The 27,536-nt window shown below is 49.3% G+C and overlaps 1 protein-coding gene across 1 annotated transcript in view; it reads left to right on the top strand.

Moving 5' to 3' along the window:
* Window positions 1-2,287: 2,287 nt before the first annotated feature.
* LOC147725111 (GTPase IMAP family member 6-like) overlaps window positions 2,288-27,536 on the top strand; it is an 88,612-nt gene continuing 63,363 nt past the window's right edge. Inside the window, exon 1 of the mRNA XM_086966541.1 lies at window positions 2,288-2,686. Coding sequence (XP_086822667.1) covers window positions 2,288-2,686 — 399 coding nt within the window. The remainder of the gene's footprint in view (window positions 2,687-27,536) is intronic.

Below are 27,536 nucleotides of genomic sequence, written 5' to 3'. Positions count from 1 at the left end.
GACTTGTGTTGGATATATATTGTTTCTTCTCCCTTTATAGTATATGTACCATCATAATTGACGTGTTTCTCATTATGCGCAATTCCTATAAATTCGTTACTAGTAGTTTGACATATATATATATTTTTCTTTTGCTGTTACAGTATATGTACCATTATATTTGCCAGTTCTTTCTTCAAGTTGATTGCACAACTGTAGGAGAACCATCTATTATAATTGGTGAGAATTATATGTTTTATCTATTAGGATAATAGTGTTCAGTTTACTGAGAAATTATTATATTTGGTTATCTTTCACTGTTTCTCCCGCTCACAAGAAACCACCCCCTCCCGTTTCTACCCACCTTTCTCCAACCTTGCCCTTCCCCTTGTTCTCCACTGACTCCCATTTTTCGATTTTAATGTAATCTATGGTTGTATAAAACTCTGTTTGACAACGTAGTAGCTGTACTTACCGTGGAGCTTCAATAATTTTATTGTGTCTCTTAAATTGGGGCAACATGCCCTCAAGTTAGTAGGATTGTCAATGTGTCCCTTTAAGTGTAGTGTCATCCTCTTTGCTCCTTGATTTTGTATTTACTTGTTTTTAAAATTTGTGTGTACTGTGATGTAATTTTCTATGTTAGTATGTGTCATTAATACATATGTATATATCTTGTTGTTTTCAGCCCTGACGAAGCTCCCATGGTTGGGGAGCGAAACACGTTGGCTGTCCTGTGCACTTTGAAAATACGAAAATAAAAAGAAAAATATTTTTTTTGACAAAAAACTTTGGTCCTGTTGATTTACTTCAAGATTGGTGCTGCCTCCACTCTCTTTCAAATTTTCTATCTGGAATTCAAGTGGCACCGAACCGCAGCAGGTCCTGGAGGTTGACAGCACAATAAGACTGAATATTCTAAGGGACTTTGGAAATTTGAGGTGCTTGCTGGTTGATCCGCTGTGGAGCTTCTTTCTTGTTCAGTTGTGGAGGTATTTTGGTTTGTTGTTGTGTAGGCATCTACTTGAAGGTCTTGAAGAAGATGCAGAGGGTGTTTCAAGCAGATGTAGGTGACAGCGTTGACCTGTTGGTTCATGGTGAGTGATGAGTAGAGTATGATGCTGAGGTTCTTGGTGGGATCTGAGGGGGTAGGTGTGGGTCTGGTGGCAGTGGAGGCAGGGGAACTGGACATGGGTCGTGTTCGGCGAGGACTGTTGCCGTTCTCTAAGTCTTTCAGGGTTGAGTGCGAGAAGGGTGGTAGTGTCACAGTGATGGGTAGTGGGAGGTCCAGGGTTCCTGGCGCTGGCCGCGGTCAGGTCGAGGAGGGGCACAGATGGGCTTGCCTTTGGTGTGCCCAAGTAGGGGATGCGGGAGTTAGCAGAGGCTGAGGGGTGGGAGCGGGGGAATTCCACGGGGGAATTCTGGGGGGGAAATCCAGGGAGAGGGGCCGAAGGGGCAGCAGTGGCGAAAGGCGAAAAGAACAGGCAGTGCGAGAAAATAAAAACAGTGGTGGAATTAGAACATGACACAGATGGGCACAATAACAGTGGCACAACAGGGTAAAAATTAAGAAAGAAAACGGCTGAGAATGGTTATGGTGGTTGCAGGCAGTCTGGTCCCAGTTGGAGCAGGCAGCAGGCGCTGGAGCGGGCAGCAGCCTTGAACCTCTCAAGGAGGAGGTCGGGGTCTGGAGGCAAGAGATGGCAGAGCGGAGCTGCGGGGAGAAAGTGGACCGAGACCGAGGGTCTGAGTCATCTCTTGGTACAGACAGCTACAGTGCCTCAACCTTTTCACTGCTGTATATACCCCTTGCACATTCTGGTTTCTTTTTTAATGATCTACCATATTTTATTCTTATCTTTTATCTGTAACTTCCATGTCATTAAAGTTGTAAAGCACTGGCACCCTCGGGTGATGCTCACACTATTTAATTATGCATCAATATACACGTAGTCAAAAGGAGTCAGTCTGTAGCGTGAAAGAGAATCTTCGAAGAAGTTATTGTGTGAAATGAACTGGTGCATCTAAGCACAGGGAGATGTTGTGAACCACTGTGATAGAATCGGATGCTGAGCAGTGTTTAATGCGCCCCAAAAGGTTTACTGCTCTCAGTGAGCAGCTTTCAGAGGTTCTGTGCACGTGTGGAGGGCGGGACCCTGCACGTGCAGAGGCTGGAATGTAGCAGGGCCAACTCTAGCGAGAGCAGAGTTCACACTCAGAGTCTGAGGAGTGTTACAAGAAAGTGAGCGCTCACTTCCGTCTTGGGCTCAGTGATCTCTCCCTACCCTCCTGTGTTCCTGCTGGTAACATGGCGTCTCTGCAGCTTCTGAGGGATGAGGCCACCTGCTCCCTCTGCCGGGGGTTTTACAAAGATCCGGTGATCACGGAGTGTGGACACAACTTCTGCTGCTCCTGCATCACTGAGCAGCGGAAGAGAGAGGGACCCCTCGCCTGCTGCCCGGAGTGCAAAGCGATCTGTGCCCTGAGTGACCCCAGACCCAACATGAAGCTGCAGAGGATGGTAGAGCTGGTGAGGCAGCTCTTTCTGCGGCCAGAGACACCCAGGAGGCCGCCTCTGTGCCAGGATCACCTGAAGCTGCTGCAAGGCGCCCGGACGGCGGACCTGAAGCCCCCCTGCCCGGTGTGCAGCCTCCTAGCGGAGCGCAGCGCTCTCGAGCCTCGAACAGAGGCCGCCGCGGACCCCAAGGTAGGAAACCCTCTGACTTCATGCCAATGCTTCGTTTGGAAAAAACAATGTGTCAAGCGCAAAGTTTGTTCAGTTGCCCAATAGGAGAGAGGATGTGGTCAGGGCTAGACTGCACACTTTGGAGGTGGGAAAACGAGGTTTGAATTTCGGGATCCACATCCTGTGATTCTGGGCAAATCTCTTACTCTCCCCTGCGTACCAAAAATACGAATGTGTCCTTGAGTAACGGAACTTGTGCTAATGTTAAAAAAAAATGGCTGGTGCTGTCAAAGTTTGTGGTGCCAAACACGAAGTCTGCCTACTCTTTATTCCACCAATATGTCTCTTTAACCGCCACTCTCCAACTCTTGTGCAGGTACTTTTCACCCTTGGTTCACCCATTTATCATAGTTTTCCGTCTCTCTTCCCCTTTTTTGTGTTTTTCCGTCTCTTACTCGAAAGTAAAGTTGGTTGAAGAAAAATGCGTGCGGGTGGCCCTCACGGGAATCACCGGCTCAAATTAAGCTCTGTTTCATGTCAATATTGTATACCAGTGACAGCGGCAGGAATGATGTAATGTGTAATGACATTGAAGGTACCAGGAGTGATGTCATATGTGGCGTCTTACGCTCTGCTGGACAGACACACGGGATATGGTTTATGTAGTGAATCATCACTGCTGAACTTCGGCAGTTTTGGGATTTGCGGGACCTGCTGCTCGGCGGGATCGCCCCACACGGCAGGAATGTGCTGGTTCAATCCGCCCAGCGGTTTGACACCAGGACATCATGTTTCAGAACAGGAGAGCGCAGGAGGCTCGGCTTCTAGGCGCTGCACCCCGCTGCCTGCACGTGGCATGGAGTGCCGTGGCGCACACACTGCGGGTTGTGGCAGCAGAGACGCACTCCATCGCCTGCTGTTGAGGTGCTTGGGGGACCGGGCCATGCGGGGTGGGGGCAGAGGGCCCGATTCACAGAACTAACTTAAGACAAAATCCTAAACTTACTACCATTTTGGTATTCACAGAAGGCACTTACTCATTTTGGTATTCACAGAAGGCGCTTACTCATTTCGGTATTCACAGAAGTTAGGACTCCTAAATGGCTTCTTTGAATACCAAAAGTCTTATGAATCCTAAAGTTAGGCGTCCTAACTTTACTACTCCTAAACTGAGAAAAATCCTAACTTTAAGACTTTTGGTATTCAAAGAAGCCATTTAGGAGTCCTAACTTCTGTGAATACCGAAATGAGTAAGTGCCTTCTGTGAATACCAAAATGAGTAAGTGCCTTCTGTGAATACCAAAATGGTAGTAAGTTTAGGATTTAGTCTTAAGTTAGTTCTGTGAATCTGGCCCAGAGAGCGGCTGTGACTTTGTATAGCCTACAGCGAGGAGAATGTCGGCGCAGCATACCCCGGCTAATGTCTGTTATTCTGATGCTCTCTAGGAAATGAGTTGCAGATGCATGGACGTGGCCGGCAGACACTTCCTGTGTGTTCATTTACTGAACACACACATTAATCGCATTGTAGCTTTATATACACGCCTACATATTTGTACATCCATAAAGGTGCAAACCAGGCACGCGATGTAAGTGTATTAAAATGTATTTTAACAGCGTGCTTTGGATTGACTTGTTAGGGCCACAGCTGCCTACAGTAAGAACAAGAGAACCTGGTTCAAGTTTTGCGTCCTCAACATCCTGTGAGTCTGGGCCAATTACCTAGCATCCCCGTGCCTTGAAAAACAAGCATTAGAAAGGCAATAGGTCTCGCATTTTTTCATTTAGAGCTGCTGGCATTGTAAATGGATATATCTTTGACTCTTGTCTTATGGAGTGGATGTATGTGGTTTGAGTGACATTATGTTGGTTAGATTGGAATTGTTCTGTAATAGTGTGCCATGGAATTGTGTGTTGTGGAGTGAATTTGTGTAGTGTAAATATGCGGCATAATCTGCAGTGGAATTATGTGTATAGTAATTATGTGATATAGAGCGCAGTGGTGTAGAGTAAAGTTGTGTAGGGTATAGAGGCATAGAGTGGTGCTGTGCTGTGCAATGGAGCATAGTATAGGGAGTGGACTCAGACTGAGGCCAAGTGGAGCATTTCCTTGTACTGCCGGCAGTAATGACTCGGTTACTTACTGGTAATGTTCATTACTCCGAGTCATAGTCTTCCAAGTCACAGTCACCAAGAAGCACCCCGTGATCCAGACTCAGCATTTACCCATAAATTAAAAGGTCCTCAGCCAATGTGGCTTCCTGACAGGAAGTACCGGTCACCCGGCCTATAAGGGTGGGACCAACACAGGAAATATCTTAACATACAAAAGCAGAAACTAAAGAAAAGACAATAAATGTGTTCGTCTCCCCCACCACCAAGGGCGGGCGGGAGGGAACATGACTGTGACAAGGAAGACTATGACTCGGAGTAATGAACATTACCGGTAAGTAACCAAGTCATTACCATCGTCGTCCGTCTTCCTCGTCACAGTCACCAAGGAGTGTATACCCAAGCGCTGGATGAACAAAGTAACAGACATCCAGGATGCCAAGGAAAAAACGATGCAGACAAGCACAACCCCTGGTCCCTGGTCCGCGACGGGCCGGGACCAGGGGCCACAGACTCTGCCCCTCCTCTGATGTATTCTTCTGCCCAACTTTCCTCCTTTTCCGCTACAACCCCTCTCTCTCCTTCCACAGTCAAACATTTATCTTTGCACGGTATTCATGTCCCCTCCCCCACTAGCCCAGTTTTGCCCATTTCCCCTCCCTTAATCTCTTCCTCGCCTCCCCTTGTTCGCGCTTCCCCTGGTTTCCCCGCTGCCTCTGCTTTTCTTCTCAACACTCGCTCTGCTATAAAAAATCAAACCGCTCTCTTTAACCTTTTGGTCACTGACTCCCCGGACTTCCTTTTTCTTACTGAGACCTGGCTCTCCTCGGATTCCCTCCCTGACCTTCTGGCTATTCTCCCTAGCACCTATTATGCTCTCCGCGTTGACCGCCCTGATGGCAAAACTGGTGGTGGAGTGGCTATGATAGTCCGCCGCTCCTTGCAATTCCAGCTCCTCCCGCATCCTAGCATCCCTGGTGTCGACTTCCTGGTGGCCCGCTCGCTTAAGCTTCCTGTTCCCCTCACGGTGATCCTTCTGTATCGCCCCCCGCAAAACATGCCATCATTTGTGTCTACCCTGCAGGACCTCCTGGCCACTTTGGCTGTAAATAACTCCTCGCTACTCCTACTCGGGGACTTCAATTTTTGGCCGGGTGACCCGAGGGAGGACTCCTCTTCTAAAGACTTCTCTGCCACCCTTCGTTGTCTTAATTTCCTCCCTCATGTCTCGGCCCCCACTCACACCCATGGCCATACCCTGGACCAGATCTGGTCCTTGCGTTGCAATCCCTCGCTTAATTCGATCTCCCCCTGCGTTTGGTCTGATCATTTTTTGATCTCCTTTTCTATCGACCTAGGCCAATCCGAGAAAGCCCCCTTGCCCAAAAACATCTGGGCCCGGAGTTGGAACAAGATTGATCTTAACGATCTCTCTTCCTCTCTGTCCTCATCGGCTCCCACCCTGACTGACCTCTCTGTGGAGAATCAGGCGGATGCTATTAACATCTGGCTTTCCTCGGCCTGCGATCGGGCTGCTCCACTCAAAAAGATCCGATCTGCTCGCCCCCACGACGCTCACAAGTGGTTTTCCAGCGACCTCAGATCCCTGAAATTAGACCTCAGGCGTTCTGAGCGTCGCTGGCGCCGTAACTATTGCCCCACCCTCCGCCTCACTTACAAGGCCCTCTTAAATACTTATAAACTGGCCATCTTAGCGGCCAAATCCAAATACTTTTCGGAGCGTGTAGCTCTCGCGGCTAACAAATCACGCGAGATATTTTCACTGGTGCGCAGTCTCGCCACCTCCGACCGTGCTAGTCTGTCCCCCGCTCCTTCTCAGTCCCTCTGTCATTCTCTGAATGATTATTTTATCAATAAAATAATCACCATCAAGGCTAACATTCCGACTGTATCTCAACTCAACTTACCGGATCATGTCCTCTCTTTATCCTCTGTTCTGGATCATTTTACACCCATTTCACCTGAGCTCTTCCGTGACCTTCTTGTAAAGGTCAAGTCCGGCTCTCCGGCGGATTGTGCACCTGCACGGATCCTCAGAACCCTATACACCTGCTGCCCCACCCCTCCTTTAACCCTTCTTAACTCTTCCTTGGCTCTGGGTTCTGTCCCCCTCTTCTTCAAACTGCCATTGTGCTTCCTATCCTGAAGAAAGCTGGCCTGGACCCCTCCCTCCCATCGAACTTTAGGCCGATCTCCCTTCTTCCCTACCTTGGGAAGATTCTTGAGAGCTACGTAACATCTTGTCTCTCCAATTTCATCGAGGAAAATAACATCCTGGCCTCTCACCAGGCTGGCTTCCGACCAGGCCACTCTACCGAGAGTGTGGTCCTTGCGGTCCTGGATGAACTGAAGGGGAAGGCCGACAGTAATCTCCCCCAGGCCCTAGTCCTGCTGGATCTGTCCGCTGCGTTTGATACGGTCGACCACGCCATTCTTCTCGACCGTGTCAGCGCAGCGGGCATTCAGGGCACTGCCCTCTCCTGGATCGCGTCCTTTCTTCAGGGCAGATCACAGGCAGTTCACCTCTCTGATTTTGCTGCACCCCCCCTCCCGGTCACTTGTGGGGTTCCCCAAGGTTCCTCCCTTTCCCCTCTTCTTTTTAATCTTTACATCCGCCCCCTTATTTCTTCTCTTCTCGGTCTGGGGGTCTCTGTGTATAACTACGCAGATGACCTCCAGCTCGTCTTTGATCTATCTTCTCCTACTCACTCTCTCCCCAAGTTCAGCTCTACTCTTGTCTTTATCTCCCAATGGATGAGCTTCAATCATTTGAAGCTCAACCCTGACAAGACAGAGCTTGTTCTCACTGGTGGCCCCTCTAATCCCTGGTCCTCTGCTCATTGGCCCCTTTCCTTCGGTCCTCCCCCCTCCCCAGTCCCCACTGTCCGGACCTTGGGTATTAAGATCAGCAATGATCTTTCTATGCATGCGCACATCAGTTCCGTCGTTTCCTCCTGCTTTCTTTCCCTCCGTCTTATTCGAAAAATTTCCCGGTTTTTTTCTGTTGATGCCCTCAAAGCCATCATTTCTGCCCTCATCACATCCCGCCTGGATTATGGTAATGGCCTGTACGTAGGCATCCCGGCCTACGAAATCCGCCGGCTCCAGGCCATCCAGAACCAGGCTGCCCGTCTTGTTTTCCGTCTTCCTAAGTTTTCCCACATCACTCCCGCCCTTAAATCCCTCCACTGGCTCCCCGTTCACTTTAGATCCCAGTTCAAACTTGCCTGCTTGGCTTTTCGGGCGCATGCCCGCTCCGCTCCTCTCTTCATTAATTCTTTAATCTCTTCTCATGCCCCTTGTCGCTCTCTTCGTTCGTCTTCCCTTTCTCTTCTTCACGTCCCCCGCTTCCGCAAATCCCGCACCGGCGGCACCCGCTTCTCGGTGCGGGCTCCCCAGATTTGGAACACTCTCCCCCTCTCCATTCGCTCCATTCCCATCTTTTCACACTTTCGCAAAGCTCTAAAAACTTTCTTCTTTCTTCAGGCTTTTCCCGACTAACTTCCCCCGGACCCCTTGGCTGACTTGGATGTGTTCCTTAGCGCCAGGAAGCCGCTTGGCCGCAGTGCGCTCTAGAAATACTTCTTTCATTTCATTTCATTTCATTTCACAACCAGTGAACAGCCACAAGGATGGCGGAGTCAAAATTCCCATAAGACCCACTCCTATCCGCAAAGAAACGGGGGAAAAAGGCACGTGGTGAGGACCAAGACACCGAAGCACAAAGTACCAACAAGGAGGTCCCAAGAAAAAAGCCCAGGAGGAAGACACACACTGAGTGAAATGACTCTGAACGAGTGGGGAAAGAGAGACCCCCGAAAGCAGAAAGGCCAATTTCACCCAACATCGGCCCTGAACCCAGAACCATGAGATTAAGAGTTACATGCCGACCGTGAGATTAAGAGGCTCATGCTCAACCGACAGAGCTAGCCGGGCAGATAAGCGGACTAAACCCAACGGGAACAGAGGCTCTTGCAGGACGTCGGCACTGCCGGGCAAACCCAAGGGAGACAAGAAAAAACCACCATGCGAAGGGAGGTTGTATGACAAGGCAGATCACCAGAGCCCATGGCAAACCTGGGAACAGAGCCGTATCCCCACCCGAAGAGGGGCAGTCAAGGACCTTTAGGAGATAGAAGAACCGTACAGGACGAACGCCCATGTAGGCCAAAGCAACAACAGGCTGTCTCAGGAAAAAAATCTGCACAGAAGGCAAGAAGCCAAGGACACAAGGGAGACGAGAGAGTACCCCAGGATAGCCAAAATGGCAGACCACCGGCAGCGGAGAGCAGAAACCGCACCGAAGGAACACATGCACAGAACCCACTCACAGGCAACAGGAAGAAACCCTATGAAGAAAAAAAAAACAGCGACGGCCGTAGACCCCAAGGGTACAGCCTGTAAAGCAGTGACTTGCTTCACTTAGCTCCAGAATTAACATGCCACATCACAGTAAATCACATGTAAGACTTGCACTGCCTATGCGCCACCAAGCATGATGCAAGGGCAACGCAATCCAACTGCAAAGCTGGCCCTGGGACTCAAACATTGTATCCACAGTTCCAGAATAGCAGTCCTGGCCACTGGGCCATAGCTCCAGAACCTTGAGGCAGTGGCAGGAACTGAACCCAAGTGCAATGTGAGCCAGAGCTACCAGGGACACAAGACGCACCAAAGAGCTACAGTTCCATGGCAGTAAAAAGGCCTCAACCATTGACCGGGAACAACAACCAGGGAAACACCAGAAAAAGAACACAAAATTTGTGGACGAATGACTGTGAACATGAACGCGAGGCCACAACATCCCCGCCAACAACTTCCAAATGCCCAACCCCAACCAGCTGAGCTTCAGACGAAACAGGAGAGGAAAGCGTAGCGGAGAAGGGGACAGCAAAAACCACCACAGAGGAGCAACCAAGGCCGGCGAGGCACCAAGCGCCAATATCCCATGCAAGGAAGCAGGGTGGAAACCACGGCAGAAAAGCAACCTGAGGGAATGTAAAAGAACTAACCAGGGTCACCGGAATCACCCTTCCAGGACCCAGAAGAGAAACTGAAGGAGAAGGGGAGCCAGCCTAACCGCACGCGACCCAACCTCGCCGAAAAAGAGGAGAGTGAGCGCCCCCCCCAAAAGGCGTCACATGAAGACCAGGCGGGACAGAATCCCACACATTGACAGGAAAAGGCTAAGTACACAGGAGCAGAGAATACACCAGCCGACACCACTCAAGACAAGGACATCCAGCGAATCGCGGGGAACCAAGAACCCTGAGCCAAAAGACTGAAGTTCCTGAGAAGGGAGTAGGCGGCCAGGCCAAGCCACGTCAACGCCACAACCACCAGAAACAACCAGCCGACAGCAATGGCAGGAACTGAACCAGTGTCCAGCGAGAGCCGATGCCATCAGAGGTACAAGACCTACCCATGAGCTAAAACCCTTGGAGAACCAAGCACCCCAAGACCATGTAATAGACCCCGCCAGGGAAGCCAATGCCGAAGTAAACACCTGAGTGACAGAGGGTAACCCAAAGGTGAGGATACAAAATGGAGGAGCTGACCCAGGGCAAGAACCCCAACACCACTGAAAGATAGGATGCACAGGAAGCCGACAGCACCAGGAATAACCAGATGGGCACTCATACAGGAACAAACCAGGCCTTTTCAAGGCGGCCTTTGAGTAACCCCTCTGCCCTGGATAGCTATGTTTGTTATGAGCGCCAAGAAACCGTCCCGGTGTACGTGCGCGGTATAAATTATTTAACATGACCATGCAGACCTCTGAGAACAGACAAGAGCAGTAGTGCATGGCAGAAGGCACCAAAGGACCAAGGTGCCAGAAGGGCCCCAGAGGACACAAGAGGCAGGAGCCGCAGCAACACTCCAACCTGTCTGGAAGCATAGAGAAGACCACAGCCAAGAGACCCAAGAAAGGGCAGAGACCCCTGACGGGCCCGAAACCCTGAAATATAGAGTGCAGCAACCCAGACCCAACACCGGCCCTGGAACCAACAACCACCAGGCGAAGGACCCATGAGCTGGAGAAGGAATGAGAACCAATCCAGCCGCCCACTGTGAGAGAGGCAGGATGTGACAAAGGCACCAGAAGGCAGAAGCTGGGAGACGAGATAGAAGGGGTGCCACGGCCACAACCCCAACCCCAAAGGGGTTGGGAGGAACCCCGCACAAGATGGGGGATGACGAAAGCCACGCCCACAAGAGCCTATGATACCAGACGCTCAAGACGAAGCAACGAGACAGAGCACTGTGGAGTCAAGGGCCCGTTTAACAGAACATGTGCATCTGGAAAGTGAAAGTATAAACCAAGGCCTCAAGTCGCCGAATAACAGATGTATATCGATACCCAACTCAATGGAACTCACTGTTATCGACCTCAGATGGATGAAAGGCTGAGAGGACCCGCCCAGATTAGAGCCTGTGACCAAGAGGACGAACACAGATGCCTACGGTGGATGCAGAAGTGCACAGTGGCTCCAGACCCGGCTCCACAGAGAGAGAGAGGTAATCTGAATCCGTGGACCAAAAACCCAGGACCAAAGGGACCCGCAGTAATGAAGCCACCACTGAAATACCAGGGAGCACCATGGGACACTGAATAGCAACTGCATGACATAAAGACAAGAAAAACAGCAAACAAAAAGCGTTAAGACACCCCGTCCGGGGAACGCGCACAGCACATACGGCATAATGTCCGGGGATGCAAATGTAGCAACATAGACAAATGCCACGGGGAGTGTAAGTGACTTGCCCAAAAGCACAGCACGAAGATGACAGTGCCGAGACTCAAACCCGGTACACCAGGGGGAGGAAAAACACCCCAGCTGTTTGGCTGGACCCACTCCCCTCACTGGCATGATGCAAACCCTTGCCCCAACGGAAACCACACCACAGTAGGACACAGTGTCTGGCTACAGAGAGACAACCCAGGGTGCATTAAATTCCAAACACAAAGTATCAAGGGATGGAAGCACAAACGATAATAACAGGATGTCCAGCGGCCTCACAACAACACAACCCGGGAACTCCAGCTCTGAGGACGACAGCACCAGCCGCAAGGTAAAGAAATTAACATTGCCTATCCATTGATATGAGCACACAGTGCCATCGAAAGAGCAGGGGCCCTCACCACCAGAGGACACAATCTCTAGAAACCACCCATAAAGGAGAAGGGTCCGTGGGAGGGCAAGGAGTCAAGCCTGCACACCACATTCCACGGCAGAAGAGCCAAGGACCCTGACGCCCAGCCCCGCCCTAAGCAGCCCAGCTGCCTGCGGCGGGACCACAAGACACCCACCACGAGAAGTAATAAGTAGCTGCGCATGCAGCGTCATCAAATGGAAAGCACAACACAAGTCAAGTCAAGTCAAGTCAAGAGATTTATATAGCGCGCTACATACCCAGAGGGTTTCAAGGCGCTTGAGGAAGGGTGGGGAATTAATTGTCGAATATCCAGGTTTTAAGTTGTTTTCTGAATGTAAGGTGGTTCTGAGTGAGGCGAAGTTGAGTGGGAAGTGAGTTCCAGGTTTTAGCTGCCAGGTAGGAGAAGGATCTGCCTCCCATGGTGGTTTTGTTGATGTGGGGTACAGTTGCATGAACCTTATGTGTTGTGAAGCTGAGTTCACAACACATAAGTATGAGGATGTCCTTAATTATTGGACTTCACACGTGTAGCCGAGACCCGAACCGGGATAATCAGAAACAGCAGCCACTTGCAAGAGCACAACAAAATGCAACAACAGTGGACTTTGAACACAGAAGCATAGTTAAACAGAGAGCAACCAGCTATAACAGCTCAGAGGACCAGGGAAGGAGGATCGAACGCTCCCCGCATTGCACATTCCACGTAGTCACTCCCTGGGATGTGCAAGCCACCTGCAAGGGAGCAGCATAAGCGCATCGCACAAGCACTGTGCACAAGCTAACACCGCATTACCTCCTCATCCTGTCTTCCTCGCCACAGTATTCACATATGAGCCTCTGGCTCCACACAGAACTTCAAGTATAAAAAAATGCTCTAGTCTCCCTCTCCCTCTTCCGAAATGGCCCCCAGTGGCTCCAGCCAATCTTTTAAAGGGATACAGATACAGCCAATCTACCTGTTCTTTTTTTCTGCACTTCTTCAAGTGCTGTGTTCCCTGCTGGTCAGGTGAGTGGGGTTGGGGTCCTGCTTGTGCAGCCCCTTATGTCCTTGGGTATCAAGTTGGGGGAAGTAGTTTTAGTAAGTTGTTGCTTGTTGTTTTTCATTCAGCGTCTTTCTTTATGTTTATATTTGTGTTTCCCCCTTCTTCTGCCTGCACGCCTCTTCTCCTGCTTTAGCGGACTTCTGTGGCGTCTGTTTGCGGCTGGGGTCGTTTTTCGACTCATTGTGCTGGACACGTGGGATCCTGCTCTGCTGTTTGTGTGTGTTTTCCTTCTGGCCGCGAGTCCTGCTGAGCGGACGTAGCGCGGCCGGGTGCGTTTGCTCTGGGCCCCGGAGTCTCTCGTTGTGTGTGTATATTTTTCTAACTTTCACTCTTACGGGTGCGCTTGCTCTGGGAGCTAGAGTGGTGTGGTGTGGCTCACTGGTTAGAGGCATATTATACAAAAACAACAACGGTCCCAAGCAAGGAGACAGAAATTAGTAGGAAATAAATATAGACCCAGTCAGTTCTATATTGGTGAAGACATGCCCAGCCGGACAGAGGTCTTCAAAGTTTATACTAAATTAGGAGTTATAACACAGCGTAATACCTTCAACATTTCACTGTTGTGGGGCACAAGCCTGTACCCAACCACAACAATACATAGACACAGACACAACATGAAAGGGCTTGCAAGGCAAGAGCAGCAGTTTCTGTAGAAATCCAATCATACAGAAAGATTTTTGTAGGTACCATTACATAGCATTGCATAGAGATTCATTACACAAGTATATAGTACTTAAGGTCGAAGGCGTTTCGGACCCACTACTAAATAATGGGGTCCATCATCAGGACAAAATAATAATTGCCTTTGAATATAAGCCTCTTTTGCCTATGGAAGGAAGGAAAGGGGGAACAGAAATACATTTAGTTTTAACGGAAATACATATTATTATCCAATCATTTAGTGACAGTTGTGTAGTGATTACTGATTTACTGATAACCGTGATTTACGAAGTGGTCTGCTAATCAACGTTAGCCTATATATTGAGGTGAAGGTTCACAAAAACACAAGTGATATTTATAGTGAAGGGTTCACATGCGTGTGGCCGAGTGACAAGAACCACAATTTCTAGTGATACTTGGTAGTAGGCATACAACTATAATGCCCGATTTGTGAAGTGAGTTGGTGGATAGTTTACATTGCACAGCATCCAGTTCGAGAGAGCAGTGATCAATTGTACCAGTGCCACACTTAGCCGGCGCAGTGAGAAAAGTGAAATTCAGAGTAATCTTTTTCAAGAAATTTGCGTGAGCTCACCGCAGGACGTATTAGTGAGAGGCTCACAGTGGAGCATGAAGCAATTTGTGGCCCGCGGAGCCAAAGTCTGGAGTGAATTGCCAGGGACTTGGGTAGCTAGACAGAGAAAAAATACAATGAATTATCTAGCAGTATTCAGCCTGGGCTGAGAAGGATAGATGGCTGCTGTGAACGGAAGCCCAAATAATTTCGGGGGGTGGTCACGTCATGATGCTTAGAGAAGGGCAGGGGGGGGGAAAAAGCATGGTGGGCTCGCTTACCGAGATAGAATTGAATTTCTGATGGTCTCGGGATCATGGGGCGGAGCATACGTGGTGCCTTAGTTCTGCTTAGTACCTGTATTAATCAAGGTACAGTTTTAGGAACCAAGAGGTTTGGAAAATACAAAATACAGTCTGACGTCAGGAGGTTGCGATGGTGCCGGTAAGCGCCGAGTCGCGCTGGGGTCATGGAGCCAGGAGTGGCCTGTGAAAAATTAAGTTAAGCCCGTTAGAACAACCGGGCTTGTGCTGGGGAATCAGGGCGGCGCGGCCATAGAGCAATGTGCGGTCTTACCGGGTCAGTCGGTTGGAATCGAATTCCTGGCTGAAGATGTCATGTGACCGACACCATTATAACGAGATTGGCCATTGGAGCTGGCTGGGGGCATGAGAATAGAAGAGGGACTATGGGACATTATCCATATTAGGAGTAATCCGAGTTGGAGGTGGTCAAGAGACCGGCAACTCGTGTATGGAAATAAACGAGGGGCTGAGTAAAAATAGCCATATTGAGCAGGCTAAGGAAGTAGAATAGTAGCAAGGAATTAGAGATAAAGGACAGACATAGAGTGCAGAAAGTGCAACCATGTGACAATTGTGACAATTAAAACATTTTGCAGAGTACATAAAATCAGGAAGGGGCATTTTAGTATCATTTTAAGTAACCAGTTATTTATCCAGTTGAGCTTCTTAGAGAGGAGTTCATAAGGGTACAGAGCAAAGTTAAAATTAAAGTGGTCCAGTCCTCTTGCTGGTTAAGTCCAGAGTCGAGACTGTCAGTCCTTATTATCCATTTTAGCTCTTCCTTGTTGAGCAATAGATTGAGGTCACCGCCTCGGGGTGGTATTGTCACTTGGTTTATCACTGTCCACCTGATATCATTTTCTGTGTGTTGCTTGGTGGTGAAATGCTTGACCAAGGGAGCATTAAGAGTTCTGCAGCTTATTCTGCTTCTGTGTTGAGATATTCGGAGCTTGATTTTTTGTTTGGTCTGTCCCACATAAATGAGATTGCAGGGGCATAGGATAGCATATGTAACATTGCAGCTGTTACAGTTGGTGAATGTTTTCAATACATTTTTAATCTCCTTAAATACAAATTCTTTACCCTCAATAGTAAAGTCACACACCACACATGTACCGCACTTAGAATGGCCCCTAAGAGGTGTTGTGGCCCAGTGGTCATCAATCGTTCTTTTTAGGGGGGTAGTGGAAGGGAGAGCTGCTCTCACTAGATGGTCTTTAATGTTTTTGCTTTTTTTTAAAGCAAAAAGTGGAGGTTCCCAATTTAGTGGGCCAGAATTTAGAATATGCCAATTCTTTTTTATAGTTTTCTTGTTTTTATTTGAGACAGTGGAGAAAGTCGTCACACAGACCAATTTGTCTGTGGTTGGCTTGGGTTTTTGTTCCAAGAGGGCATCGCGCGGGCAGTACCATGCGCGTTTCATAGAGTTCTTGATAAGGCGGCAATGGTAGCCCCTGTGTTTCAGTTTGGCAGCTAGAATACTGGCCTCAGAGAAGTAGTCCTCCTTGCGAAAGTTATTCCTTCTCAGACGAAGGAACTGTGAATATGGCAAGCTGTCTTTCAAAGCCCTGGGGTGGCAGCTACTGTAGCTCAGTAGGGTGTTTCTCTCTGTTGGTTTGCGATATAGGAATGTGTAGAGCAGACCATCCTTGTGTTGAATGTTTAGGTCCAATAAGGGGATGTTCGTTTTGCTGTGGGTAAGAGTGAATGTCAAGCCACTGCAGTTATTATTAAGCCAGTGTAGGAGGGCAGGAAATGTGTCAGTGTCACCACCCCAGATCATGAAGATGTCATCTATGTAACGTCTCCATGTAAGGATCTCTTGGCTAAATGGATTACTGTCAATGAGGATGGTGTTGCATTCAAGCCAATCCATATAGAGAATGGCTAGGTTGGGAGCAAAAATTGCTCCCATGGAGGTGCCACGGACCTGTTGGTAATATTGATTGTCATATGTGAAGAAGTTTTGTGTGAGACAAATTTCGAGCAGTTGTATTATAAACAATGTGGGTACCCTATGAGGACGTACTCTCTGGTCAAGGGTTGCCTCCATCACAGAAAGAGACTCTCTCTGTGGTATATTCGTATATAACGATTCGACGTCGAGGGTACACAAGGTCTCGGTGTCGTGATTAAAGGGGTAGTTTTCAACAAGATTTATCATATGTGTACTATCTTTAATATAGCACCTGGTGATTGGGACAAAGTCTTTCAAGAAAAAGTTTACATAATGACCCAATGGTTCCAACACCGACCCACATCCGGACACAATCGGGCGGCCAGGGGGCTGGTCAAGCCTTTTGTGCACTTTCGGGAGGGTGTAAATAACTGGGGTTCTTGGAGTGGGAGTATTTAGAAAAGCAAACTCATGTTTGGTCAAATAGCCATTTTCCAGGGCATCCGTGGTAATCACTCTGATTAGGGCTTGGATTTCCCTGGTGGGATTGGTGGGGAGTCTACAATAGTGGTCAGTGTTAGACACTTGACGGAATAGTTCGTCCTTGTAGTTATCAATATTTTGCAACACAATCCCACCACCCTTATCTGCTGGCTTGATAATTAGGTTGGTGTTATTTTTGAGTGTTAGAGTCAAGTCAAGTCAAGTCAAGTCAAGAGATTTATATAGCGCGCTACATACCTATAGGGTCTCAAGGCGCTTGAGGAAGGGTGGGGAATTACTTGTCGAATATCCAAGTTTTAAGTTGCTTTCTGAATGCTAGGTGGTTCTGAGTAAGGCGAAGGTGAGTGGGAAGTGAGTTCCAGGTTTTAGCTGCCAGGTAGGAGAAGGATCTACCTACCGTGGTGGTTTTGTTGATGCGAGGTATAGTGGCAAGGGCTTGGTTGGAGGATCGTAGCTGACGGGAGGGGGTGTAGAAGGACAGTCGTGTGTTGAGACACTCGGGTCCAAGTTCGTAAAGTGCTTTGTGTGCGTGGGTTAGGAGGCGGAAAGTAATCCTCTTATTTACGGGGAGCCAGTGGAGGTTTTTCAGGTGACCAGAGATGTGTTCTTTACGCGGGATGTCTAGTATGAGCCTGGCTGAAGCGTTCTGGATGCGTTGGAGTTTTTTCTGGAGTTTTGCGGTGGTACCGGTGTATAGGGTGTTTCCGTAGTCCAGGCGGCTCGTGACAAGTGCGTGGGTGACCGTTTTTCTAGTTTCGGTGGGGATCCAGCGAAATGTTTTTTTGAGCATGCGAAGAATGTTGAAGCAAGATGATGAAACGGCGTTGACTTGTCTGGTCATCGAGAGTGAGGAGTCCAGGATGACGCCCAGGTTCCGTGCGTGGTCTGTCGGGATGGGTGCTTTTCCAAGGGCCTCTGGCCACCAAGAGTCATCCCAGGCGGAGGGGGAGGTGCCTAAGATGAGGACTTCTGTTTTGTCTGAGTTCAGTTTCAGACGGCTGTGCTTCATCCACTCGGCTACTTCTTTCATTCCTTCGTGTAAGTTGGTTTTGGCGGTGTTAGGGTCTTTGGTGAGTGAGAGGATCAGTTGAGTGTCATCAGCGTAGGAGATGATGTTGAGATTGTGTTGGCGAGCGATGGCCGTAAGGGGGCTCATGTAAACGTTGAAGAGGGTGGGGCTGAGTGAAGATCCTTGTGGCACGCCGCAGATGACTTCAGAGGCCTCTGACTTGAATGGTGGGAGGCGGACTTTCTGGGTTCTTCCGGTGAGAAACGAGGTGATCCATTCCAGTGCTTTTCCTTGGATTCCGACGTTTCTGAGGCGCTGTAGAAGGGTGCTATGACAGACTGTATCGAAGGCAGCGGAGAGGTCGAGGAGGATGAGGGCGACTGTGTCTCCATTGTCTAGTAGAGTTCGAATGTCGTCTGTTGCTGCGATAAGTGCGGTCTCAGTGCTGTGTTTGGCTCGGAAGCCGGACTGTGAGGAGTCGAGGGATTTGTTGGTTTCGAGGAAGGTGGCGAGCTGGTTGTTGACAGCTTTCTCAATGACTTTGGCCGGGAATGGAAGGAGCGAGATGGGGCGGTAGTTTTTGAGTTCGGTGGGGTCAGCTGTGGGTTTTTTCAGAAGGGCGCTGAGTTCTGCGTGTTTCCAGCTTTCCGGGAAGGTGGCGGAGTTGAGGGAGCAGTTGATGACATCTCGGAGGTGTGGTGCTATGATGGAATCTGCTTTGTTGAAGATGTGGTGAGCAGAGGACGGCCTGGGACCAGGGTTCAATTCCCGACGCGGCAGGGTCGTGGACCAGGGTCAGCGGACTCGATAATTCTCATCTCTGTGCCTACTCTAACCAGGGATCACACTTGGCAACTCTGGGCATTAGTTTGCCTCATCTCCTCAACAGCCCCCCACATACGCCGGGGATGCCTGGTTTCACCTTGAAGATACCCAGTAGGGACCATCTCACAGGGAAAGCCAGGACGGGTTCCCCAGCTGTCTACTGCGCAGAGATACTTCTTCGGGAGCGAATTCTAGCGCATTACAAACCCACAATTAATTAATTATTTAATTAGAGGCTCCCGTTCGCGTTTGGTTTGTTTTCCCGGGGTGAGCTTGCTATGGGGGCCGGAGGCTCCCGTTCTCTTGTTACCTGCTGCCGGTTCTGTGCAATGGTGCAGTGGGTGCGCCTTCGGGTATCCATTACTCCTGCTGCCGGTAACGATATGGGGCTGTTTTTGCGCATGCGCGCGGATCTTCATGCTGACTTTATGTTGGTGAAGGTCGGGCAGGGACTGGTTTGTATGGTTGCCTAGCAACCTCAGGTCCTTTTTATGCCGGCCATGTTGTCCCATTCCTTGCCTGTTTTCTTTCCACTACTTCACTCGTGGGAGACTGTGATGGAGGGTGGTTCGCCTGAATGTCCTGCTCCTGGTTCCTTGATGGAGGCTTCTGGTTCGGGGGTGCAAATTCCTTCTTTGGAATTGTTGCAGCAAATTAATGATTCTGCTGTGGCTACGGCATTGCATGGTCAGGTTCCTGTCCCTCCTGCTAAAAAGGCGAAGGTTGATGGCGCTGCTCCTGCTGATTCTGATAATGAAGAGGAGGTTGATGTCAGGGGTCGCTTTGTGCAAGGTACCGACCTAAAGGAGGTGCTGGGTCACATTCGCGAAAACTTGGTGTCCCTGCTTCTAGAGGACGATCTGTTTTCACAATGTCAACGTCCTGAGCCTGATTCTTTGCCTCTCCATTCTTCTGTGTTGAAGGTCTTGGAGAATGAATGGAAGGATGTGGACAGAGGTTCTTTTCCGTGTTTTTTTGAGTAAGAGATACCCGCTATAGGATTTTGCGGTGAAATACCCTGCATCTGTGAAGGTTGACTCCTTGTTGGCCAGCATGTCTTCACATGGAGCTGTTGTTTCGGAGGATTCTTCTCCTGCTGACCCAGTTGACCGTAAAGTGGATGGTGCAGTGAAACGCACTTTTGCGGCTGCAAATTTTTCTATCAGGACTGCGGCCTATTCATCTTACACTATCCAGTCCTTGCTCAAGGATTTTCAGTCTCTATCGGAATTGTTGGACCAGGGGGAGGATGTTTCTTCTACCCTGGCGATGATGGAGCAGCAGGTTCGTCTGCTTTCAGATGTCTCCATTGATTCATTGGGGGCAGCGGCTTCTGCGGCCGGGTATTCTGTGGCTGCGAGGCGACAGTTATGTCTCCTTTCGTGGAAGGCTGATGCTGCACAGAAAAACTTGCTTCTGAAGATCCCCTTTTCTGGGGTTAAGCTTTTTGGTTCGCCTCTGGACGATATGGTGAAGAAGACGGCGGAGGACCGTAAACTACTTGCTCCTGAACGTCCTGGTCGATTCCGTGCCTTTGGTTCACAGAGGTCTTTTGGTCCTTCCAAGAGGGGTCGGTCTGGTCAGCCCTTTCGTGGTAGGGGGTGTGGCCGGGGTGCTCCTTCCTTTGATAAATCCCGGTTCTCCGGTGCGTCTACCTCCTTCGCTCCTGCTTCCAAATCCTGACTGGATCGCTCCTGGAGTAGGTCTGGTTGGGGGTCGCCTCGCTTGCTTCGTGGACTCTTGGCAAGAGACTGTGTCAGACCAATGGGTGCTTCGGGTGATTTCGGAAGGTTTGCGCATTGGATTTGCCCAGACACCCCCAGACTGTTTCAGGGCCACGCCTTGTCCCAGAGATCCTGTGAAAAAGTTGGCGCTTTTGGATGGCATAGATTCCCTGGTGGCCAAAAGGGTGGTGATTCCTGTGCCCAGCGATCAGTTGGGGAAGGGCGTATATTCCATAATTTTCCTGGTGTCCAAGTGCACCGGGGATCTTCGGCCTGTGATGGACCTGAAGTGGGTCAACACTTTCATCCCTCACCAAAGGTTCAAAATGGTTTCGCTTCATTTGATCCTTCCTCTGGTGTTTCAGGGCGATTTCCTTGCTTCAATAGACTTGAGGGATGCTTACCTGCATGTTCTTATTCATCCGGACTTTCAGAAGTTTCTCTGGTTTTGCGTACAGGGTCATCATTACCATTTCCAGGTATTGCCTTTTGGGCTCTGCTCTGCTCCCAGGATCTTTACTAAGATTCTGGCTCCTCTTATTGGCCATTTACATGGGGAGGGCATTAGTGTTTTTCCGTATCTGGACGACATTTTAATTTCTGCTTCTTCTCTTCCTAAGGCGGAGTTACATGTCCAGAAGGTGTGCCATGTCCTGGAGCATCATGGGTTCCTCGTGAATGTGCCAAAGTCCTCCCTGGTTCCTGCGAAGAGAATTGACTTTCATTGGGGCTCTGTTCAAGACTCAGTTGGGGATGGTGTTCCTGCCCACTCCCAGAATTCTGTCCCTGACGTCTGCTGTTCGTGCCCTGTTGGTGGGACATTCTCATCCTGTGAGCCTGTGGTTGAGGGTTCAGGGTCTGATGTCGGCGTCGTTGTTGACGGTACCGTGGGCTCGCCTCCACATGTACCCGGTGGAGTCCCACATTTTGTCGCATTGGGACCCCTGTTCCCTCAATATGGGTGTTCTGGTTCCTATGTCGGAGGATGTTCGGGTGGTCCTGAGTTGGTGGTTGGACGACGGACATCTCTCCAGGGGCCGCCCTTTTCTGATTGTTCCCACCGCGTGGTCACTACCGATGGCAGCCTGCTGGGGTGGGGTGCTACCCTGGGGGATTCGACGACTCAGGGGGTCTGGCCTCAGTTGGTGTTGTCATGTTCCTCCAACTACAAGGAGCTGAAGGCTGTCCTTCTGGGTCTGTTGGATTTCTCGAATCTTGTTCGGGGTCACCACGTGCAGATCCGAACGGACAATCAGGTTGTTATATCTTATGTAAACCATCAAGGGGGGTGCAAGTTTCGATCCCTCAGTTGCCTCAGCCATCGAATTTGTTGTTGGGCGGAGGTACATCGGGAGTCCCTATCTGCCATTTACCTGCCTGGCGCGGAGAACACTGTGGCGGATTGTCTGAGCCGGGTTTTTCATTCCATGGGGTCCTTGTCCCTCACACGGTGGAAATTCAGGAGGTTGCAGGTGATGTTTGGCTGTCCGATTGTGGACCTGTTTGCCTCCAGGGACAATGCCCAGATCCGATGCTTTTGCATGATTATGCCTTGCCGGGATGCCTGGAGAGTGGACGCACTTTTGTTCCTTGGCCGAAGGGTCTGTTGTATGCTTTTCCCCCTGTTCCCCTGATTCCTGCTGTGTTGCAAAAGATCAAGAGGGAGGGGTCCTTTGTGCTTCTGGTTGCTCCTTGTTGGAAGCCTCACCCTTGTTATCCCCTACTGTTGGAATTGGCTGTGTCTCCGGGGTGGGCCTTGCCATTCGTACCTTATCCTCTGTTGGGTCCTCTTCTTCCCCTGCCTGTGTTCCGTTCCCTGGGTGTGCGGGCCTGGCTCTTGAGAGGGATTCTCTGATGCGTGAGGGTTGTTCTGTGACTGTGGCTGGGGTCATTCAACAGTCCCGGCGGCCTTCTACGCTTAAGTCCTACGCCAAGCACTGGGATAATTTTGCTTCTTGGTGTGTTGGTCGTGGGCTGTCATTGGATTCTTTGGATCCGGCTCGCATTCTAGATTTTCTGAATGATGGATTTGTGTTGGGCTTGGCCAGTTCGACTCTTCGGGCTCAATGGGCCGCCATTTGGGCTTTTCCTGTCCTCCCTTTGGTTTCTATTTCTCCATTGGTTGCTAGACTTTTTAAGTCTCTTTCTTTCCAACGCCCCGTCCTATCTTGTGTCCACCTCCTTGGGACCTTCCTTTGGTTTTGCGTTCCTTGCAGTTGGCTCCTTTCGAACCATTGGAGTTGGTGGACTTGAAGTTTTTAACACTCAAGATGGTGTTTCTTGTGGCGTTTGCTTCTGCCAGGAGTATCGGTGAGTTGGGTGCTTTCCTTCGTTCTGCCCCCTTTTTGTTGGTTTTGTCGGACCGTGTGGTCTTGCGCCCTCATCCTACCTTTGTTCCTAAGGTGGATTCTTATTTTCACCGGTCTGCTAATGTGGTTCTTCCGGTTCTTTGTCCTGATCCTTCCTCGGCTGAGAAATCTCTTTTGCACCTCTTGGATGCTCGTCGTGCCTTATTGATTTATTTGTCACGCACTTCTTCCTTTTGTAAGGTGGACAACTTGTTTGTCAATTTTGGTTTGTCGCGTCAGGGCCTGAAACGCTCCCTATCCACGATCAGTTGTTGGATTAAGGAGGCCATTATGTTGGCATATGCTTCGGTTTCTGAGGTTCCCTCCCTTCCTGTTCAGGGTCGTTCCACCAGATCTGTTGCTGTGTCCTGGGCTTCTTTCAAAGGGGTGTCCATGGAGGATGTTTGCAGGGCTGCTACGTGGTCTTCCCCACATACCTTCATGTCCCATTACCGCCTCCAGATTGGGGGTGGGGGTTCTGTTTCTTTTGCCTCTTCTGTTTTGTCTGCGGGGGTTCCTTGAGAGGTTATCCTTTGGTTGCTATGCCTCTGTATATTAAAATATGTTTTTCACTACACTGATGGTGTGGTCTGTTTTCCTTACTTGAAGCTGATTGCTTTGGTATTGGCTCATATGTGAATACTGTGGCGAGGAAGACAGGACGAGGAGGTAATGCCCCGGTTACTTACAGGTAATCTTCATTACTCCGAGTCCATGTCTTCCTCACCACAGTATAGTTTCCCTTCCCTCCCGGCCCTGGTGGTGGCTTCATGTCTGCTGCTTGGTTTTTCAGGTAGATTGGCTGTATCTGTATCCCTTTATAGGATTGCCTGGAGCCACTGGGGGCCATCTTGGAGGAGGGAGAGGGAGACAAGAGCGTTTTTTTATACTTGGAGTTCTGTGTGGAGCCGGAGGCTCATATGTGAATACTGTGGTGAGGAAGACATGGACTCGGAGTAATGAAGATTACCGGTAAGTATTCGGGGCAATACACCCTGCAAGAGGAGGAAAACAAAAACGCACCTGATCGCTCAAACGCAGGTAGCGTAGACGGAATGGCATGAACCCAGCATCGCTGCATCCCAGAAGCTAATGCAAATAAAATGCCTGGCAAAGTGGACAGGCAGCCGCCTCTATCTCTCAGCACGGGAGCGGCGCCAAACAAAACCGCCGCCCCCTCCAAACAAGTAAAAAAGAAAGGAACACGTATGTTGTTTAGCTGTCCAAAAACTCACACCAAGTGAAATATATAAGGAGGAGGGGAACGGCGGTTGCAATATAAATGGGGATGCTAGAGCAGATCCCGGAAAATAATAAAAGAAAGGGACTTTACCGAGACCGGACAAACAAACCGCCATAGAAACTGTAGATGGGTGTTGATGAGGAACACAGAAAAAAATAGGATGTTTCCTGTGTTGGTCTCACCCTTAAAGGCCGGGTGACAGGTACTTCTTGTCATGCGGCCATTTTGGGTGAGGACCTTTTAATTTATGGGTATAATGCTATGTCTGGAACACGGGGTGCTCCTTGGTGACTGTGACGAGGAAGACGGACGAGGATGTTAATGGAAAGCCAGCTGGTGGGTGTTAGAGCAGAAAGTGGCGTATGAACTGCATGAAGCGCTCAGCAGTGTGTTTGTTCCAGCCATTTATACACTTATGCGGAAGAGTGCGGCAACTCGGATGCTGCAGTTTTATGTCAGCAGAGGCAGGTATACAAAGACAGTCACTCGAGTGCCTTTAAAGTATTTACGCAAAGGGTCTGTACACACAAAAATGTACCACAGGAATCACGCCATGATTAAGTAATTTTACTTGTGCGAAACCTGTGTTGCCTGGGCTGTGAAAATACTATTGTGGAAGATGTAAGTTGGCGCTGAATCGGATGAATTGATAAAGAAAGAAACTCATAGAAGACAATTGTTTTGGCAGATTTCATTGTGAAACTGGAAATTATTTCTACTTTTTTTTTTTTTTTTTTATTTATCAGTTTTCTTTAAGCATACAATACACTCAGAGCCGATTCATATCAACTCTGCAAAATGCAAAACTGATGACAAACAAAAACACAGTCAGTGGGTACCTTCATCTCCACCTGCCCAGTGCATCACATCCATCATAACATTCACAAATCAGCCACCACGTGGAATATCGCCCAGCTGAAATAGGCACCATGAAAGTGCAATATATTAGCCGTATCAGCACCCTCCCCAGTCACTGTCGACCGTTACAATTCGTCTTCAGAGTGCTCGTCACTGCAAGCTAGCAACTATTCTCTTAACGGAGCCCAAATGTCCCTGGGTTTAGATGATGTGGGAAGTTCTTCTGCATATGTCTCCAATTGGTCTCTACAGTATACCATGTCCTTTAACCAGCCTTCAGCTTTAGGGCGCCTTCTACTGTCTCATGTAAACAGAACTCTCCTCTTCGCCAGCAGTAGGGCCACATGTACAAATCTCCCCACCGCACCTTTGAGCTGAGGAGCATGTCCCAACAAGCACACCGCCGGGGCATTTTGCAACACAATACCTGTCATCTTCGCAATCATGAATAACACCCCTTCCCAATAAGTGGGTACATGACTACATCCCCATGCCAAATGCATAAAGCCAGCAGACTCAGTGCTACATCGCCTGCACCCTCCCAAGTCCCGTAGACCTATTCACCACAGCTTGTAAGGAGTGTGGTATGTTTGGTGTATGAACTTAAGATTAATTATTCTCAGGTCACTGTTAGGGGTCAGCCTCCCTGTTATGGAGCATATTTGTGTCCACTCCCTCTCCGTTATGGGGGTGTCTAACACATCATTCCACCGTGTCAGACTGGCATCCATACTATGCGGCTCATCGTTCTGAACGGTTTTGTATGGTCTGGTGACCAGCTTTCTCTTTGTGGGGGCTGTTATGATTAGTTGAAGCGCCGATGACGTCAATGGTTCCGCAGGGAAGCTAGCGTAGTGAGCCTTAACCGCCCGCCGCAGTCTATAGCATGTGAATTGAAAAGCCAGTGTAGAGTTACTAATATATGACAGATCTTCCCCAGTGACATATGTGCCTTCCGGAAAGAGATCTCCCATGTTTGCGATAACTGCTTCACGAAGGGCCTGTACTGACCCTCTATCTTGCCCTACCGTCACTGCAGCATGTCCCTCAATGGGCAGCGTAGGGGCATATAAGGGGAGCCTGTGCGTCTTACTCCCAATCGCCTGCCAGGCCGACGTGGTAATGTCAATTGTGTTTATCTCTGCTCTCGGTGTGTGTCTTCGGGAGTGTGTTATGATGCCTCTCAGTGGTGGCGGGTGAGCGTCCGCTTCCTCCACCGCAACATGCGGCATAAAAGCATGTGATTTGTACCAGTAGTATGCATACTGAGCTTGACAACATAGGTAGTAAATATAGATGTCTGGTACTTTGAACCCTCCCCTCTCGTAGGGTAGCATCAGAGTGCGCCAGCTTATCCTCGGTTATTTGGCGCCCCATACTAACCTCAATAGCTGTGTTTGAACGGTTTTGAAGAAGTGTGCCGATAGAGGGACTGGGACATTGCAGAAGAGGTATAGTAATTTGGGCAATATCACCATCTTGATGATGGAAATTCTGTCCGCCTGCGATAGTGGTAAGCCCAGCCATCTGTCTACTTGTGTAACTAAGGATGCGTAGGCCGCGCCGTAGTTTTCGGTGACCACCACTGCGGGATCTCTATGTATCCACACTCCTAAATACTTTACAGGATCAGCAGACCAAACCAGTGGGTACTCAACTATAGGAGGTGTTGTGGTAGCAGTCAGCGGAATAATTACAGACTTGCTCCAGTTTATGTGGAGACCAGAGTGCAAACTGAATTTAACATATTCACGAAGGATGGGAGATAAATGCTGGGCCGGTTCGCGGACATACAGGACCATACTGTCCGCGTAAAGTGAAATTCCCACCGGTTTGTTGTTAAAATTAAGAGCCGCTGCCCTGTGTAACTGCCGGATTTTGCACGCCAGAGGTTCTAGCACAATGGCAAATAAGAGTGGGGATAGGGGGCATACCTGCCGTGTACCTCTCTCTATGGCAAACGGCTCCGATGTGTCCCCTCCTACCAGAACCCTGGCAGATGGGTCTGTGTACAATAACCGTACCCAATGTATAAACATCAGTGGGAATCCCATTCTGGATAATATGTGCCACATATATTGCCACTCTATGGAATCAAATGCCTTTGCGGCGTCTAATAACACCGCAACGGTAGGTAAGTCTGGATTCAAAACGTGTAGCATGGCAAATATGGTGCGTAAATTAAGAGATGTAGATCGGTCCGGAATAAACCCAGCTTGGTTCGGTAAGACAGCAGAGGCATCAAGGGCTGCAGCTTTGTGGCCAATATCTTCGCTAGTATTTTGGCATCAAGGTTAATGAGTGATAACGGACGATATGAGTCGTAGCTTTTGGCAGGTTTATATTTTTTCAATAAAGTGATGATCATAGCCTGTCGTAAAGAGGGAGGAAGCCGTCCTGTCTCATAAGCCTCTGCATACATTGCTAGGATGTGAGGAGTAAGAATGACAGCATGTGCCTTGTAGAAATCTGCGGTTAACCCGTCAGGGCCTGGCGCTTTTCCGTTCGGTAGTGATTTTATAGCGTCTATCACATCCTCTATGTCGACTGGTAGGCTAAGATATTTTCTGTACACATCAGATAACCA

This window comes from Lissotriton vulgaris, chromosome 4_1 (genome assembly GCF_964263255.1).
Source record: "Lissotriton vulgaris chromosome 4_1, aLisVul1.2, whole genome shotgun sequence".
Classification (NCBI taxonomy): domain Eukaryota; kingdom Metazoa; phylum Chordata; class Amphibia; order Caudata; family Salamandridae; genus Lissotriton; species Lissotriton vulgaris.
Note: the sequence above shows the minus strand (reverse complement) of the source record. Positions and strands in the feature narration are given on the sequence as shown.